Source organism: Miniopterus schreibersii, assembly GCF_964146895.1.
Source record: "Miniopterus schreibersii genome assembly, chromosome: 13".
In the NCBI taxonomy this organism is placed as follows: domain Eukaryota; kingdom Metazoa; phylum Chordata; class Mammalia; order Chiroptera; family Miniopteridae; genus Miniopterus; species Miniopterus schreibersii.
This window is the reverse complement of record NC_138113.1, coordinates 15322871-15339784: the sequence shown is the minus strand read 5'-3', so window position 1 is coordinate 15339784 and position 16914 is coordinate 15322871. Positions and strand designations below refer to the sequence as shown.

General features: G+C 39.5%; 1 protein-coding gene across 1 annotated transcript; it reads left to right on the top strand.

The window, feature by feature from the left end:
- Positions 1–1411: 1411 nt before the first annotated feature.
- On the top strand, positions 1412–16280 carry FAM98A (family with sequence similarity 98 member A). The gene is made up of 8 exons (XM_081157320.1): positions 1412–1566; positions 4442–4590; positions 6712–6846; positions 10395–10579; positions 11559–11639; positions 12197–12313; positions 14243–14410; positions 14499–16280. The coding sequence occupies exons 1-8, from the start codon at positions 1514–1516 to the stop codon at positions 15165–15167; spliced, it is 1557 nt and encodes a 518-aa protein (XP_081013446.1). The 5' UTR covers positions 1412–1513; the 3' UTR covers positions 15168–16280.
- The last annotated feature ends 634 nt before the right edge of the window (positions 16281–16914 follow it).

Sequence of the window (16914 nt, the reverse complement as noted above, 5' to 3'; positions counted from 1 at the left end):
TCTATTTTTATTATAAGGTAACCATGTACAATATATATGAGCTTATCAAATTCAACTAGCTCTATCTTCCTATCTTTTCACATCCTGCTTATAAATCCTTATTTGAATAATCAAATGGGAAGGAATATGGGATGGATTCACGTATGTCTCAAAATCCAGTCCTTACTGGTCTTACCATTTGGACAGATCATGAAGCTACTGACCTTAGTGTCCTCATTAATGTAACGGGAGTAATACTTGCTCAGCCTTATGATGATTGTGTAAAATAATATGGGTGAAGGGAGTAATACCATGTCAAGTACACACTAGCTGCATAAGTTAACCCCCCCCCCCCACACACAAACACACTCAGATGATGCAAATTAAGGATCTTAAAATAAGATATAGGGGGCATTTATCCACTAGACACGAAAATGTTTGAGAACTACAAAATAAAATGTACTGGGACCAATTAGAAAACTCTTTAATTAAATGCCTACACAATGCAACATTATGCCAATTTATGGTTCAACATAATTGTCCAAATATGCCATCACTGAAAACGAATTGTCCAAATATGCCATCACTTTGAAAACGATTTTTCCATTTTTTCAATGATTTCTAAGCATATACCCAGCCAATAACTAAGTTGTCAAGAAATCGGAACCCACCGTGAAATGAATGTTACACCCAGGCAAACGTTGTCAAAAGCAATTGCTTTACAGAAAAAAAAAAAAAAAAAGAAAAAAAAATTATTCACTGTTTAAAGGGCGTGGACTTAAACGCATCTAGTTCTTTTTAACATGGAGCGAAGCCCTCCTCTGCCCCACCCTCTGAAATGAGGTCCTCAGCCTGGGAAGGGCTGAAGGGCACCGAGCCTGCGAGGCGGGGAGCGCAGCAACTTTCCGAACGCGCCGGGCAGCGGGAAGGGAGCTCCTCCCCGCCTGCAGCGCGGCCGCCGGGGGACCGAACGCGCGGCCCCGCGGCTCCCGCCCCCGCCCGGCCGCCCCTCCGCAGCCCCGAGCTCGCCCTTCCTCCCGGCCCGCGGCGGCCGGAGGGGGGTCCGGGCGAACGCTCCCGCCGCGGCCCGCGACCCAGGGGGCGCACCGGAATAATCCCCGGTTCACCGCCAACCCCCGCAGACTCCCGAGGGCCCTCCGGCTCCTCCCCCGCCCGCCTCGCGCACGGGCGTCAACCGCACTCGGAGGGGCTAGAACGCGGCCCCCCGCCCCCCTCGCCGGGTCCCCACGCCCAGCTGCCACGCAGCCAGTCCTCCTGCCCTTCTTTGGGCCGCCGGCTTCACGAGTCCGTAATACGCATGTGCACACGCTGGGCCGCCGGCGAGCCTTCAGCCGGCCGGGGGCGGGGCGGGAGGCGGGACCAAGTTTCCTGCGCACGCTCGGGCCATGCGCAGTGCGGGGGCTGAGGCGCCAGACGTCGATTGGGAAGTTCCGGGGAGGCAGCGCATGCGCTCATGTTCGCGTTGCCGGCGAAGACGGGAGCCTGACGACTCGGAAATTTGAATACCACTAGCATGGAGTGCGACCTTATGGAGACTGACATCTTGGAGGCGTTGGAGGATCTCGGGTGAGAGCACCGGGGCGCGGGTGTCCCGGTCCCCGCACTGCCGCCTCGGCGGGCGCGCCTCGGGAGTCCCACACGGAGGCACCTGCCCGTCCGCCCCGCTCCGCCTGCCGCCTCCCTGAGGCGCCGGGACCCCGATGCCACGTCCACGGTCTGCCCTCCGGGTCAGGGCCCTCGTGTGGGACTCCCCTGGGCCCGCCGGGGCTCCTTGCCGCCGAGTTACCCGCAGCGCTTGTCAGTCACGCGTGTCATTGTCTGGGCGCCGCTTCTCGCCACCCCCTCTCGGAGCCGCTCTCCTTGCCCCCATCCTCCCGCTCTGCCCCCTCACTCTAGAGGTTGCCGAAGTTGATCCCCCGATTTCCCACTCGCCCCCCAAACTTCCTCTGGGGAGCGCCCCCCTACCCCACCCGCTTTCCCCGACACCCTGCTTTGCCCAGTCATCTCCGCGCGCACCCAGCTCCCGGAGCCGCGTGTCCGCGCCGCCGGCCCGCGGGCGCCCACCTGTCACCAGCTCCGGGAACCGCGGGCCGCTCCCGCGGCGGACACTCCTCTGAGCCATTACTGGCCCTGACTTACCCTTAGGGTCGTCGTCACCCGCGGAATCCCTGCGTGTTTGCGGCGCCTTTTGTCTCCCCCTCCCCCCGGCAGTTGACTGACCGCAGTTCATTTCATCTACGAGATGGGAATCGGGCTTCGTGTCCGACTTGGGTCGCCCAGACCGGAGCGCGCAGCTCAAACTTGAAAACTCAGAACCCCTTGCGAATAACCGTGGTTTCGGAAACAAATGATTAACAAGTGATTAAATATTTGGCTATAGGAACAGTGTCAAAAAGATTGACAAACTTGGCTAGCTGTATTTATATAGAAACAAGGCCTTTATCCAAACCTGTCCTAGGCTTTTGAATAACGTGGGGACCTTGGAGGGAAACCTCTCTTCTTTGAGAAAAGACACGGAGGGTCCCCAAAGTCTGCCCGCTTAGGTGACTCGCTGCCCGGGTAGAGATTTTTAGGAAAGGAAGCCGCAGGGCTTACCACCTTTCTTTGTCAAAGTGAATTACCATTGTTCTTTTTTTTTTTTTTTTTTAACTTGCTGTGAATTTTCATGAATGTTACAGACTTTAGGGGGCTTATTTCTTTGAATAGAGCGCGAGTACAAGTGGCTCAGCAAAATGGACTCTCGGCGGACGTCTGAGGCGGAGTTGCCTGCTCCACCTGAAGCCACCCCTCAGGGAGCACTTTTGAGGAGCACTTGCTGGGTGGCGGTGTTGGGCTGAGCACTTAGGGGTGCAAAGTGAGGTGGGGGAGACGTTCACACTGTTAAGAATGTGCTGTCAGGAGACTTGAGGAAGGCCCCTGGACTGCAAAAGGAAATGGAAGTCCTAAAAACTTTTTTTTTTTTTAATGTTTATTTTTTATTTATTTTTATCCTAGAAGCTCCTAAGAAGTAAGGCTTAAGGTTAGTGTTCAGAGAGCTGTAGGATGAAAGGATCAGGTAGACCTTATTTAAATGTAGTCATTCTGCAGGGGCAGAGGTCGCCTAACAATTGGTGCTGGGTGCTGTCTCTCCCTTTATTGCTCTTTTACCCTCTCTTAACTACACTTTTCTTCTATTGGGTACTGTAAAAGTAATTGTTACTGTAATAATTGTGATCAAGTAATTAGTTAAGATGGGTTGTAATGTTAACCATGGGATTTTCTGAAAACTTTGCTATACATTTTAACCGTAACTACTGGGTTTGGTGGCATTCATTCATTAAAATTTAGCCTTAATTGATTGATGTGTGCTTTTAAAGGATTCACTGAGAAATAATAGAATTAAATGGCTACCTTTTATCTCTAATTCGGCACACAGTAGGAATTCAGTAACTGCTTGTAAAATAAAAGAGCAAAATCTAAATGTGTAACACCAGGAGAAATTTCTAATACGTGGTTTTAAATCTAGATGTGAGATTTATAACCTCATTTTTTTATGTAACACTTCCATTCCATTCAGTGTGTACATACATAATTGTATTTTAAAAGGATCAAGTATTGTCATTTCTCTAACTTCTTTATACCACTAAACATCAAATTATCTTAAGCATGTTTAATGTATCACCTTTAATAGCAGGATTTTTATTAATATTTTATTTAAAAGAAGATAAAGTAATATTCTGAAGAATCTATATTTTAAAATTATTCGGAGAATGATAAAGTCTTTAATTATAGCTATAGCCTAGATTGGGGTTCATTGTTATTATTGCCTTTTATGAATGTTTGAACATTTAGTAATTTTTTTAAAATTACATTTGAATCACTTACAAAGGGTTAGGTTTCAGTTGTACCTGTTCACCCAAACACCAACTCACCAGCAATTATTAAACTTGACATTTCTCTGGTACTAGTAGTCTTAACCGTCATTAATATAGAAAAAGGAAATAAATGATTAATTGGAAAGTTTTTGCTTTTAAAGAAGTAATTAAAAACCTAACCTAGTTTATTTCTGGAAAAATAATCAAGAAAAGATAACCTAAGTTTTATTTCTGAAATAGTAAACTATAGTATAATTAGCTATCACTTGTTAATCTGGTTTTAATCCTCAGTTCAGTTAAAGTAAGAAAATCTTGGTACAGTAGGAGCTTTCAGTAAGTGTATGAACTTGACATAAATATTCACCTATATTTTGAAGGGATAAAATGCAGTTACCATTTAGCTCATTTTTCTAATGGCTTGGTATAATTCTAATTCTTATTTATATTTGCAAGTTTAGGAATTGGTGATCATAACTTATCTTTATTAAACTATTGCTTATATACAAATAATACATAAATATATTGTGTCTGTAATATATTAGGTGTGATTTTATATTCTTCTGAAGTGTGATTTCTTAACTTGCCAGTTACAAGGGTCCATTGTTAGAAGATGGCGCTCTGTCCCAGGCAGTCTCTGCTGGAGCCAGTTCCCCTGAGTTTACCAAACTCTGCGCTTGGCTGGTGTCTGAATTAAGAGTGCTCTGCAAACTGGAGGAAAATGTGCAGGCAACTAACAGTGAGTAAACGTTCAGTTTTAGGTGCAAAATAGAAAAATAAAATTTGCATATTGTCAATTGAACATTGTCAGTACTTAAGCTAAAATTTCAAGTTCTTTGTAAATATAAAAAAAATTTACAAAGCAACCAAATTCTTTGCCTCATTGTTTTTAGAGACAGGTGTTTCAGAAGTTGAAAAACTAAAATATAGTCATACAACTGTTAAAAATTTGTGGAAGTTGGTGATACAGAAAAATGTAGACAAGTAATAGCACATATGAACTTTCCATTCTTTGTAAAACTTGACTTGCAAGATCTTAAATTGGTGGCTAGCACTAGAAATTTGGATATTTTTCTTTTTAGACTACCAGATTCTAGAAGAATGTCTAAATATAAAGTAAATGCACTGTAATTGTTACATATAGGGAGAAAGAACACTTTACTAAGAAGTTTTCTGTATCATAAGAGGATATCACTAGACATACCACAACCAGATCCAATACCATCAGATTTATGGCATTGAGAGCTGTATTATATTTGCCATTTTTGTCAGTGTTTTAGCCATAACAACTGTTGTTTTGTTGATTCTGCAAAAGAGACAAAGGTTTGGAACCTGGCACTCCACCGCCTGATTCCCTCCTACCATAGGTAAACCTATAATAGGAGACAGAATGCTCACCCACTGTTATGGAGAACTATATGCATAATCCCATTTTCTTTTTTCCAGAATTCCATTGTGAAGAGCTCACTCTTGCATGTTTAGTATATTTAATGTGTACATGTTAATTGCACCCAATTCTAATTTTTAAGGAAAGTATACTACAAAAGTAATGATAGCAGCAGCTTACATTTATTGTGCACTTACTATGTTCTAAGTACTTTACATATGTTAACTCAGGGCAGTCCTGTGAGGCAGGTATTATTACTCTTTTATACATTAAACAAGAAGCACAGTGAGGTTAAATACATCGTCTGAGGTCATACAACCAGTGAGTGATAAAGCCAGGATTCAACCCCAGCAATCAAATTTGGGAGCCAGTGCTCTTAACAGTGTCTCTTGACTTAACATTTCAGAGATTATAAGAACTTTTGAACAAACATCTGTGCTAGATGGTAACTATTTATAACCTGGAACCCCTTTGTTCACATGAAACATTTTATAAAAGCCAACATATAAAACAGATAAATAGTGTAGCTGTTGTAGCTGAAGTTGAGAGGGAGTACTGTTAGCACAACTCTCCTCATCCTCCCAGCTGCCCCTAAAGGAGTTCTGTGGAACTCTGGAGTTCACAGAACCCAGTTTGCAAAACCTTGATAAGACAGTCTTCTCACTTTATAGATGAGAAAAGGTCTGAGGTCAAGTAACTCCCAGAGTTTGTCAGTTAATGTTTGCCCCTTTGTGATACTGAATAGAGAGCCATGAAAATAGTAAGAAGAAATAGCATTGTTTGTCCTTGGTTTACCCAGTGCACTCTATACATGTTATGGGGATACAGAACTACAAGTCATGTTCACTACCTTCAAATTTAGTCTGGAAACTAGAAATGTTTGGCACAAATGAAACAATTGGATATTAGTGGTAATGAAATGCTTTACTTTGTGGTTCACAGGGAGAGGAAATCAGTATGATAGTACTTGGGGAAGGTTTCATCAAGGAGCAAGACCACTAGGCTTTGATGGATAGGTGGCATTTGATAGAGGAGGGGAGGGGAGGGGGCATATCCATCACAGGAAATAATTAAATGTAAGCAGAGAAGTTGAAATTCGACTGACCTAGGACCATGAGGAGACTGGCCTAGCACAAATAGAAGGAATATTTGTGGAAGTAGTAAATAATTACTTTATATATAATAATCTGCTGGGAATGGCAAAGCAGAGAGGCTATAAAGATCTTTAAAAGACAGAAAAATTAGATTAGGTGAGGTAGAAATTAGAAAGCCATTAAAGAGTCTCAAATAAGGCAATAACCTAATGAAAGTATTTAAGAAATTTGTCAGTGGTGTGAGAAAGGATAAATTAGAAGAAAAAGGAACTTGTGTTAGGAAAATCATATTAAAAATTTCAGCATGTGTGTGTATCGGTGTATACTAATGGGGAAAACAATCATTTTTATTAAGTAAGATTATTTTAATTCTTAAAAGGCCCGAATGAAGCTGAAGAATTCCAGCTTGAGGTGAGTGGGCTACTAGGGGAGATGAACTGTCCATATCTTTCACTGACATCTGGGGATGTTACGAAGCGCCTTCTGGTTCAGAAGAACTGCCTCCTGTTGCTCAGTAAGTTCATGGCTACTAGAATGTAGCTATTATGTTCTATTTATGTTTTCCATGACTAATAAACTAGTTGTTACTGTTCTGTATCATTATGGATTTAATTCAGAATACTACTTATTTTAAAGAAAACGTCATTAAATTTCCAGCTTAGAAGCTATTCATCCTTCTGTGCACTGGTAGCAGAGTTGTTTTGTAATTGCTACTCTTTTATCATTTAATTGGAGGTACTCAGGCTGTTGTGCTTCACCTACTTTGACCAAAGGTAGTGCTGGAATGTTGTTCAAATGTGTGATGGTTACATCTTGGCGTTCTGGACTGGAAGCACATTTTAAATAGACTGGAAAGCAGTGTGGGAATAATGAAGTTCTTTTTTAAATTAAAATAGCTTGTCTTGTTTCTTTGTGGTTGGGTAATTGTTTAAGGGTGTTGGTTTTGTTTGTAAATGTAAAATTTTCTGCAATGATATTTGCTTTGTTTCTGTACTTACTGATCATTGTGGGAAATAAATTATAAAAATTCTTTCCTTCCATATTTTTTCTATACTAACTACTATTTCTCTCTTCACCCTGAAAAACAGTAAGTAGACTCACAAATTTTGTTATCTTGAATAAACTCTCCAGTAAACTCAACCAGTAGTCTCAACTCAGAATTTTCATAGCATTCTGAGACACATTCAGATTAAGCTTTGGTTAACTGAATAGTATAGTTTTTATTATGACAAACACAACTTAGAGGATTTTAAAAATATTTGTCTTTACAACCATACTATGGTTTCTAGAAAATGCTACAACTCTAATTTTGAAAGTTTAATTTAAAAAAGAAATATGTTCATATCCATTATACTTAGCACTAATTATTCCAGAATCACTTTTTTTTTTTTTAATATGGGACGCTTCACGAATATGCATGTCATCCTGCGCAGGAGCCGTGCTAATCTTCTGGTATCGTTCCAATTTTAGAATATGTGCTGCCAACGCCAGCACCAGAAGCACTTTCTTCACTTCCCCATTGTCAGATGATTGTTGCTGGGGGGCTGTGCCCCTAAGATCAGATACTGCTTTAGATACTGATATTGCTGCACATGGTTTTTGTGTGCATGCGTTCAGCAACCCTCAAATCGTAATTTCTGTTACTGGCTCAGCCACAGTGTGCTCAGTGATTCTTCCTTGGCAGCACTGTTTATCTCTACCAACACCTAATATTTGGCACTTAGAATATGTTATCTTACATGGCAAGACAACAGCTGTGTGGAAAGGTTAGCAATAACCCTGAATAGCCACTTCTTCCAAAGAGCTGAGAATTTGGCCTTTTTAGTGCTGATACTTATAAAACCCACTTTGAATATAAATCTTTATAAAACACCTTTAACTCTTTCCTCTTTCTTAAGCCAACTGCACAGAACATGATTCTTTTGAACTCAGGGTCAATATTAATTGACTGTTTTAATGTGCTATCACCTCAAAAGCTTTTCAAGAATATGCATCTATTTGCTCCTCAACTGACTGAGTCAGCTAAAGGTCACCCTGCTCTCTGAGTTCTTCACACACACACGCACCCACTACTTGCTTCCCTCTTAGTCTCTGCTTTTGCTGTTTCCCCTTTTCTAAAAGATTGCCCAGTTTGTTTCCTCTCTTTCATGCTAATGTTTATGTACATGTCCTCATTCTCTGCTTGCTCCATGTGAATACTCGTCTTTCCAATATCAGTTGTCACATCTTGATGCTATAATTTTACTTACTTCTAGCCCCCTTACCTTTCTGATTTGAATCTTTTAATACATTGTGTTTTGAGGGGGGGAGATAAACCACCCTCATTAGAATTGTTAGTAAAATAAAAGTCTTAGAATAAGCAGCTGAAAAATTCATGTCAAGTTAAGAACTATTTTAGGTGTTCATTGCCCTTAGGTTAAATAAGTCGTATCTAAGTTTCTAGTAGATGATGAACTATTCACCTTTTTAAGCATTTATTCTTTATTCTTTACTGGATTTTCAGTAGAAGTAATCGTTTTTGTTTGTTTTGTATTAAATACCCAGTCAGTGCCTTTCCTAGTACTTTGAACACATCAGCTACAGTTAATGCTTTTTGATAGTAATTGTATTGGTGAAGTGATTTTGTGAATGCCTGAGCCACGTTGTCCTAAATTTAGAGAACACATTTATTAAATCATATAACATATGATTTTCTAGAACAAGGGTTGGCAAACTTTCTTAAAGGGCCAGATAATAAATATGTTCAGCTTCATGAGCCATAATAAGATCTCTGTCACAACTCTTAACTCCACTGCTGTACCGTGTAAGCAGCCATTGACAATATGGAAATGGCTGAATGTGGCAGTGTTCCAGTAACACCTTATTTATAAAAACAGTGATTATTCTCATGACAGTGGGATTTTACTGTTTTGATCTTTTAACTCACATAGTTGGCTGTATGGAACACATTAAGACTTTATCAAACTCGTTTAGAATGACCTTTCCAGAAACTTAGCTGTATTTGTTGTTCTAGAATAGCAGTTGGAAGCTTTTCAGAAATGATCTGCCAAAATTATGATTCCTATACTTCTAGCATTACACCTTGGGTATAATGATCATTCAGTACTTCTAAACTTAAGAACCCAGAAAATGTCTTTTTTCAAAACTAATATTATCAGGAGGTTCTCACTTTGTCACATACCTGAAATCCTGAGATCCAAATGATGACTAATCATCTTTTATAAAAATGTAAATGTCCTTGGGAAGGTTAAAGGAATAAGACTGATTATTGATACCGTCACCTTAATTACCTGAAGCAGATTGCAGCCCTCATTATACCTGACCGAAATTAACACACGGGATGATACTGATACGAAAGGACTCTGCCAAGAAATGATTTGAAAGTTTTGTTGTTGCTTTCATAGGAGTGTGAGAATGAAGAAAGTAGGGGGGAAGGGAATACAGAGAAGAATATAGATGGAAGAGGGGGCGTTATTTTGAACAGCCAGAGGGTGACATTAGGCTACTGGAGACCATAAAAAAGGAACTTTGGGGAGTTTAGTGCCTTCCCCCTTCTCCTATAAGTTAAACTCTGCTTAAAAATGTTGTTTCACGCCAGTTCTCAACAGACTTCCTAAGTATTGGGAGGTAAGAGGAACAGATCTATCACTGGTGCATGTCAGTGGTGAGAAGTAAAATAAATAATAACCTTTTTAACTGTCACCGAAAATTTGCCACCTGCCACCTTTTGCAAATTTGTCAACAGATGCCAACCCCTGTTCTGTAGATTCCTTAATAGCGAAATGCAAGAATCCAGATTTTTAGATGTGATCTACCTTTTGGTTTCAAAGAATCGCTTATTTTTAAATCACCCTTTAAATATATATTGGTTAAGTACCTGAATTACAGAACCAGTTTATGTGCTATGTCATTTGAGGTAAAAATGGTTTTCCTTTCTTGTTTTTGTCCATTCTTGCAGCTTTAAAACTTACATATCATTAGGTCTATAGAGTTGTGACTCCAGACTTATGACTATTAACCGTAGCTGTATCTCATTTTGAAATCTTATTTTGTTTACTTCAGCATACCTCATCTCAGAACTAGAAGCTGCCAGAATGCTCTGTGTGAATACTCCTCAAAAAAAAGCTCAAGAAGGAGGCGGTAGTGAGGTCTTTCAAGAGTTGAAAGGCATATGTATTGCTCTAGGAATGTCCAAACCTCCAGCCAATATAACTATGTTCCAATTCTTCAGCGGGATTGAAAAAAAAGTAAGACCTTTAGTACCAGATTGTAGTGTATTAAAGGCATAGTCCTACATTTGTTAATTTCTCTTAATGGGAACCTAATGTGCATATTATTAAGTAATTGTTACTAAATGAGTTTTGGGTTTTAAATCCTGGATACCTTAAAGAGAAATTAGTATTTTAGTGTTTTTCTGACATGTTAGCATGTTTCTTTTTCAAAAAGGAAACTTGACACTTTGATTTATGAGCTGAAATAAGCTAGATATAATGTAAAAGAATTAAGTCCTTTTAAAAATTATTTTATCATTGAACTTTGATGCAATTACTTTTAAAGTCTTTATCATCGTTAACTGTTGCCACCCTCCTCCCACACTGACTGGGCAGAAAGGATGTTAACGTTCTTGGTTCTTAATCCACTCACTCTGAGTCTTGCAAGTTTCAATTGGCAAATTAGACTTCTCGACTGCTAAAGTCATCTAGTACGTGAAAATAATTCATGCCACACATGATCAACAGTGAGGAGGTTTTTTATAATTTATTAGGAACAAGCAATTTTAATAAAATTAATGAATAGAAGCGAATGATGTTTGCTCTAGCAGAGTTACTCTCTGTATGCATGGTACAGAATTGGTACATTTGCATTGTGGGGCAGATGGACACCATGATGCACAAATCTGGCTGAACTCTACAGGGGAGCAGCAGTATATCCATAGTCCCTATTTTTCTGTGTGTTCATTCATCCATTCAGGAAATACCCATTAAGTGCCTACCATTGTCAGGCACTGCTGTAGGTGCAGTGAAGAAATCATGCTTCTGTAGGCACGTGAGGAGAGGGCAGTGAGTGTCTTTATTGTGTGGGTCTTGTACATTTCAAAACATCCTCCATCTTTGCCTCTGTCAGGAATCTTCTTTTGATGGCAAGATATGATGGGACTTGGGAAGATGAGGAGGATATGTGTAACTTTTAGACTTGTTTATTCATTCATTTATGTTTTTGTGTCAGTTAAAGGAAACATTAGCAAAAGTTCCACCTAATCATGTGGGAAAGCCTTTATTGAAGAAGTCATTGGGACCAGCCCACTGGGTGAGTAGCGATCATCTGGAGTGAAATTGCAAGGAACCATCCATCTATCTTAAGATATTTATGTTGACACGTACAGTTGGTGCTTTTTACGTTATAGTTTCTGATATGGAGTTTCGTAGGTGGACATCCTTAGAATCATTTTTGTGAACCTTAAGATTTGTGCAGCATAATTGTATTTGTGTAAGATTAGAAACACTTATCTCATAATTTGTAAATATTTCACACAGCTGATTAAAATAAACAGAAGTTCAGTATGATGCATGTTTCTAATTGCCAAATGGGTTGCCTTCAAGCCAAAAACATCATTGGGCTGAGCTTCACACAATGGATTATGGGAAAGCTAAATGAGAATTTTGTATTTTACATATTTTTATTATGTTTTGAGACATTATTTTGCATATCATTTCCTTAATTTATTATAACTTATTATTTATTAAGTAACTATTTCGTGCTAAGTACTGGGATTCACTTGTGAATGAGACAGGCAGTTTCTGCCCTTTTAGAACAGTGGTCAAGCAAATTTAAATTCTAACTTCTAAAAAAAAATTTTGTTTCAGGAAAAGATAGAAGCAATTAACCAAGCCATTGCTAATGAATATGAAGTTCGGAGAAAGCTGCTAATAAAACGTTTGGATGTCACTGTCCAGTCTTTTGGTTGGTCTGACCGAGCCAAGGTACACATTAAATAATTTAGAAGAGCAGAGTATTTATAGACTTGATCCTTAAGCTTTCCTAGTACAGTTTAGATACCGTGGAGACTACAAGAGAACTATATAGGCAACACTCACAGGAACCTTTTTCTAGTAAGTTGCTGAGTAGCAGTTCTTTCAGCTATTTAGCAATAGTGAAAACATGTATTTTTCAATTTTTAAATATTGTTCAACAAAACTATGTTATAGACCCTACTTACAGGAAGTACCCATATGTGAGAGAAGTGGAGAGAGTATCTGAAAATTACTAAAGTAATAAATTTTAAAATTATTTTAGGCTAACAATTTTATTGGATTTAGAAAGAGCAAATATTATGATTTATAGAATTGGAGAGTAAGAATTTTATTGGATTTAAAATTATACGTTAGGCTAACAATTTAATTTCATTGGATTTAGAAAGACCAAATATTATGATTTATAGAATTGGAGAGTAAGACTTATTTCAGTTTAAATTAGATAATCCAGGTAGAGGTCTTGGTCATTCAACAAGTGTTTATTAGATATCTACTGTATGATCAGTAAGTGGGAATTAATGGGCTGTGTTTAATCTAGGTGACATTTAAGATTCTGTTGAACTATACAAATTACTTGTACAAATCTACTTTTTCATTTAATGGAATTTATGAACTGATACCTCACTTTGAAACTTCGTTTTAAATTACTTGGTAGAAATTACTTTCATATGCACAAAGTAAACTTTTATCTCACATATGAAATTTGTGCAGTTATATCGCGCTTTGAAATTGCATATTAAATCAGTTTTATTTGAAACATATGAAACCATTTTCTCAAAGGTGTTTGTTTCCATTCAACAAACATTGATTGAGCACTTATTTAGGTACAATAGTGACTCTTAAGAAAAATATAAGACATTCAGGAAACATTACCCAGACAAACATAGAATGACAATCTTTTTATTCTTTTAATTATTAAAGAAATTTTTTAAAAGTCACAGATCATCTCATTGTCTTAACCACAACAGCTATTGACATCTTTCATTGTTCATATATATCATAGTGAATGTACCTTTTTACATTCTATTTTTTCATTTAATGTAATCCAAATATTTACCATCAATATTTGATTACCTGCATATAACCAAAAGACTTAACGAATATTTTTGTTCTTGTGCTGACTTGCTGTATGTTGTAGTTGTAGCTGTTGCTTCCAAAATTTAGTAGGTAGGGGATTGTTGCTGTTTCCCAAAACATAGGTTACTTTAATTTGCACTTGTTAATTTCTATCTGGAAACAATGTTTTATATTTATTTGAACTCACATTCTCTTGTGTGAACTTTCTCTTTATTTTTTTTATCTGTCATTTGTGGTCTTGTGTTTGAAATAGATTTAAATGACTTGTCCGAGTTTTCTAATTTCCCAGTGATTTGTCTTTCTTATTAGATCTAACAGCCTTAATCATTAACTGACACTTCTACTAAATAGTTATGGTAGACCCTTTGTTCTTATTTATTATTTATACTAGAGGAAAGTATTAAATAGGGGGATCACTTTTATAAGAAATGTATCATGTTATTGTATTAGCAACGTAATTAGTACAGGTTAGTCACAGCTAACATTTTGACCTCATAATAAGCAAAGATGGGAATATTAAAAAGCAAATGACCTTTTAACCTTTTTTATAGCTTCACAGTCCAAAAGGGCCCCTTTCCCCTCTGGGTACTTCCTCTCCTTTACCCCTAAAACATAGACAGCTGTACTATAATACAGTTCTTGATGAGGTTGGAGCAATGGTGAGTATATAACTTCCCCCTCCCATCTGGAGCCTAGTAAAAATTATTGTCAGACATTTTGGAAATCTTGAACTTACTTAGTATGAGTGTTTCTATGTCATTTTGAAAACTGACATTTCTTTTGAATACTTTCTTTCAACAGAGTCAAACAGAGAAATTAGCAAAGGTTTACCAACCGAAACGTTCAGTCTTATCTTCTAAAAGTACTATTTCTATTGCTCATCTTTTGGCTGCAAGACAAGACTTGTCAAAGATTTTAAGGACAAGTAGTGGTTCTATAAGAGAGAAGTCTGCCTGTGCCATCAATAAGGTGATTAGCGTACCTTTAATTTTCTTTCAAATACATTTATTTCTGTTTACAAAATAAAGTTGTTTAAAATGTCGCTGTGGCCCTGTAGGTGCTGATGGGCAGGGTGCCCGACAGAGGCGGCAGACCCAATGAAATCGAGCCCCCGCCCCCGGAGATGCCGCCCTGGCAGAAGAGGCAGGACGGCCCGCAGCCGCACGCGGGCCGCGGGGGGAGAGCGGGCCACGAGCCCTCGTTCGGAGGACGCGGCGGCCACGAGCAGGACGGAGGGCGAGGTGGACGCGGGGCGCGGGGCTACGACCGCGGCGGCTACGACCACGGCGGCCGCGGGGGAGGAAGAGGGAGCAAGCATCAGGGAGGCTGGACGGACGGAGGGGGCGGCGGTGGCTACCCGGACGCTGGGTATCGCGACGCGGGCTTCCCGCCGGGCGGCTACCATGCTGCCCACGGTGGTGGCTACCAAGGTGGCGGCTATAGCGGCTTCCAGACCACCACGTACACAGCAAGTGGATACCAGGGCGGTGGATACCAGCAGGACAGCAGATACCAGGATGGTGGGCATCATGGTGATCGCGGCGGCGGCGGCCGGGGAGGGAGGGGCGGGCGCGGAGGCCGTGGCGGGCGCGGAGGCCAGGGAGGAGGCTGGGGTGGGAGGGGGCAGAGTTACCACCAGGGGGGCCAGTTTGAACAGCATTTCCAGCACGGAGGTTATCAGTATAATCACTCTGGATTTGGACAGGGAAGACATTATACTAGTTGAGGCTACCGAACCTTACATTTTGCTAGAGCTCAAGTAATAGAAACTTAGTTTAAGAATCCTGAGTCCAGTGTGAATTTCGAATGTGAGACCACAGGTGGCAGGCAGATTTCTGCCTGGCACAAGCATTTGTAGGTCTTCATTCAGTTCTGTTGGGTTTTTTTTAATGGACTTACATAATGCTGTTTATTTGAGAAACACACATCTCTCCTTTGTACAAAGAATTTTTTTAAAGGTAATGAAAATTGCCTTTAATTGACCAGTAGACTAATTCCACAGTCAGAACATGCATACTTTTTTGAAGAAGTTACTTGAATAAGTAGTTTTCATGTTTTCAATATACAGTTTTGAAAATGAGGATTCTCCTAGATTTTTTTAGATTTACAACTAGGAAGCCTTCCTCATATTAACCCATTTATATGTGTTTTCCTTATACTATTCTAATGTCTATTTTCCAAGCACAGTTTCTGCCGATTGGTTTTTTATTTGGAGAGGTTATGCCACATTTGCTTCATGATAGAACTTTTAGGTCAGTTCCTATTAAATGAGCTCTTCTGCAGATAGCACATTCAGTAGCCTTATTCTCTTGATGGAATATTATACCACAAGCTGAACTCTGAAAACCTTGAACACGGCCAAAATCCGTCAAGATTATAAAAGCAAACTAAGTTGTGAGTCTATAGTACACATAGGCATTTAGTTAAGTATAGCGATTCAAACTGACCTGCATTCATTCAAAACAAGTTCCTCCTTCAACACTATTTTTACTTGAAATCTGCTAGAAGAAACAGCAAACTAAAATTTGTTTTATGCACGAGTTAATACCACTGGCTCAGCAAATACAAGTTAGTTTGCTTTGGGCAGGAGACTTTTTTTGTAACGGAAGAAATGCACTACAGAGAAAGGGGAGAGATTTTTGCTTAGTGCAGGAGGCCCTTTATTATTGCTGCAGAAAACAAAAGCCTGGCTGAGTTGATGTTTTACATTGTCCTTTGCTGAAATCTACATGACGCTTCTCGCTGGGTTTTTGTGTACTTAAACATTGTCAAGCTGTGAAAGAAAGTGGCTGGAGGTGTGCTGTGTGTGAAAGGTGAGCAATAAAGTATCTGTACGTTCTCTCTGGTTTGAGTTTTATTTTAGCGGCTTTTTAAATGGAATTATTCTGTATAATTGCTTTGAGCTTAGGAGCTAAGGCCTGTGTCTGTCTGTCTGTCGCCTCCACCCAGAGATTCCTGAGTGTTCCCTTAAAACATAATTTGTGGTGAAAGATAACCTTTACCCTAGAACCTTAAATAAATTGAAATAGTTGTTTCTAAATTTACCTTTTACTCTTATAGCTAGAAAGCATCATTACTCATATATGGCCACTGGGTGTAGCTGTTGCTACACAGTGTATTCAGCAAAGGTAAATTATGGCCCCAATCTTTTAGGGATTTTGTTTTATACTCTTTCTCCATCCTTCCTGAGAATGAGGGACATTTTCCTTAAAAGGAATGGATTGGAATTATAAATATATGTTTGTAAAAAGGAGAAATAGTATTTCCTTTTTCTACTAAATTCGGTTTTTAGAGTAAGGAATCAACTTGTCGTACCATTAAAAATACTCTATTTACTATTGAGAGAAGCACATTGTTTTGATAGCTAAAACCATTTTTGAAAGCCTCCCTAAATCATTTTGTTAACTTTACCTGTGGGTTAGATTTTTCAGCTAGCATCACCATTCTAAAATGTTCAAACTTGAAAACAATTT

What these genes read in the sequence shown, in the direction of transcription:
- FAM98A (XM_081157320.1), top strand. Translation starts at nt 1,514, where the DNA reads ATGGAGTGCGACCTTATGGAGACTGACATCTTGGAGGCGTTGGAGGAT. An exon ending in GAACTGCCTCCTGTTGCTCA is followed by an intron (nt 6,847 to 10,394) that starts GTAAGTTCATGG and finishes TGTTTACTTCAG; the next exon opens with CATACCTCATCTCAGAACTA. An exon ending in TCAGCGGGATTGAAAAAAAA is followed by an intron (nt 10,580 to 11,558) that starts GTAAGACCTTTA and finishes TTTTTGTGTCAG; the next exon opens with TTAAAGGAAACATTAGCAAA.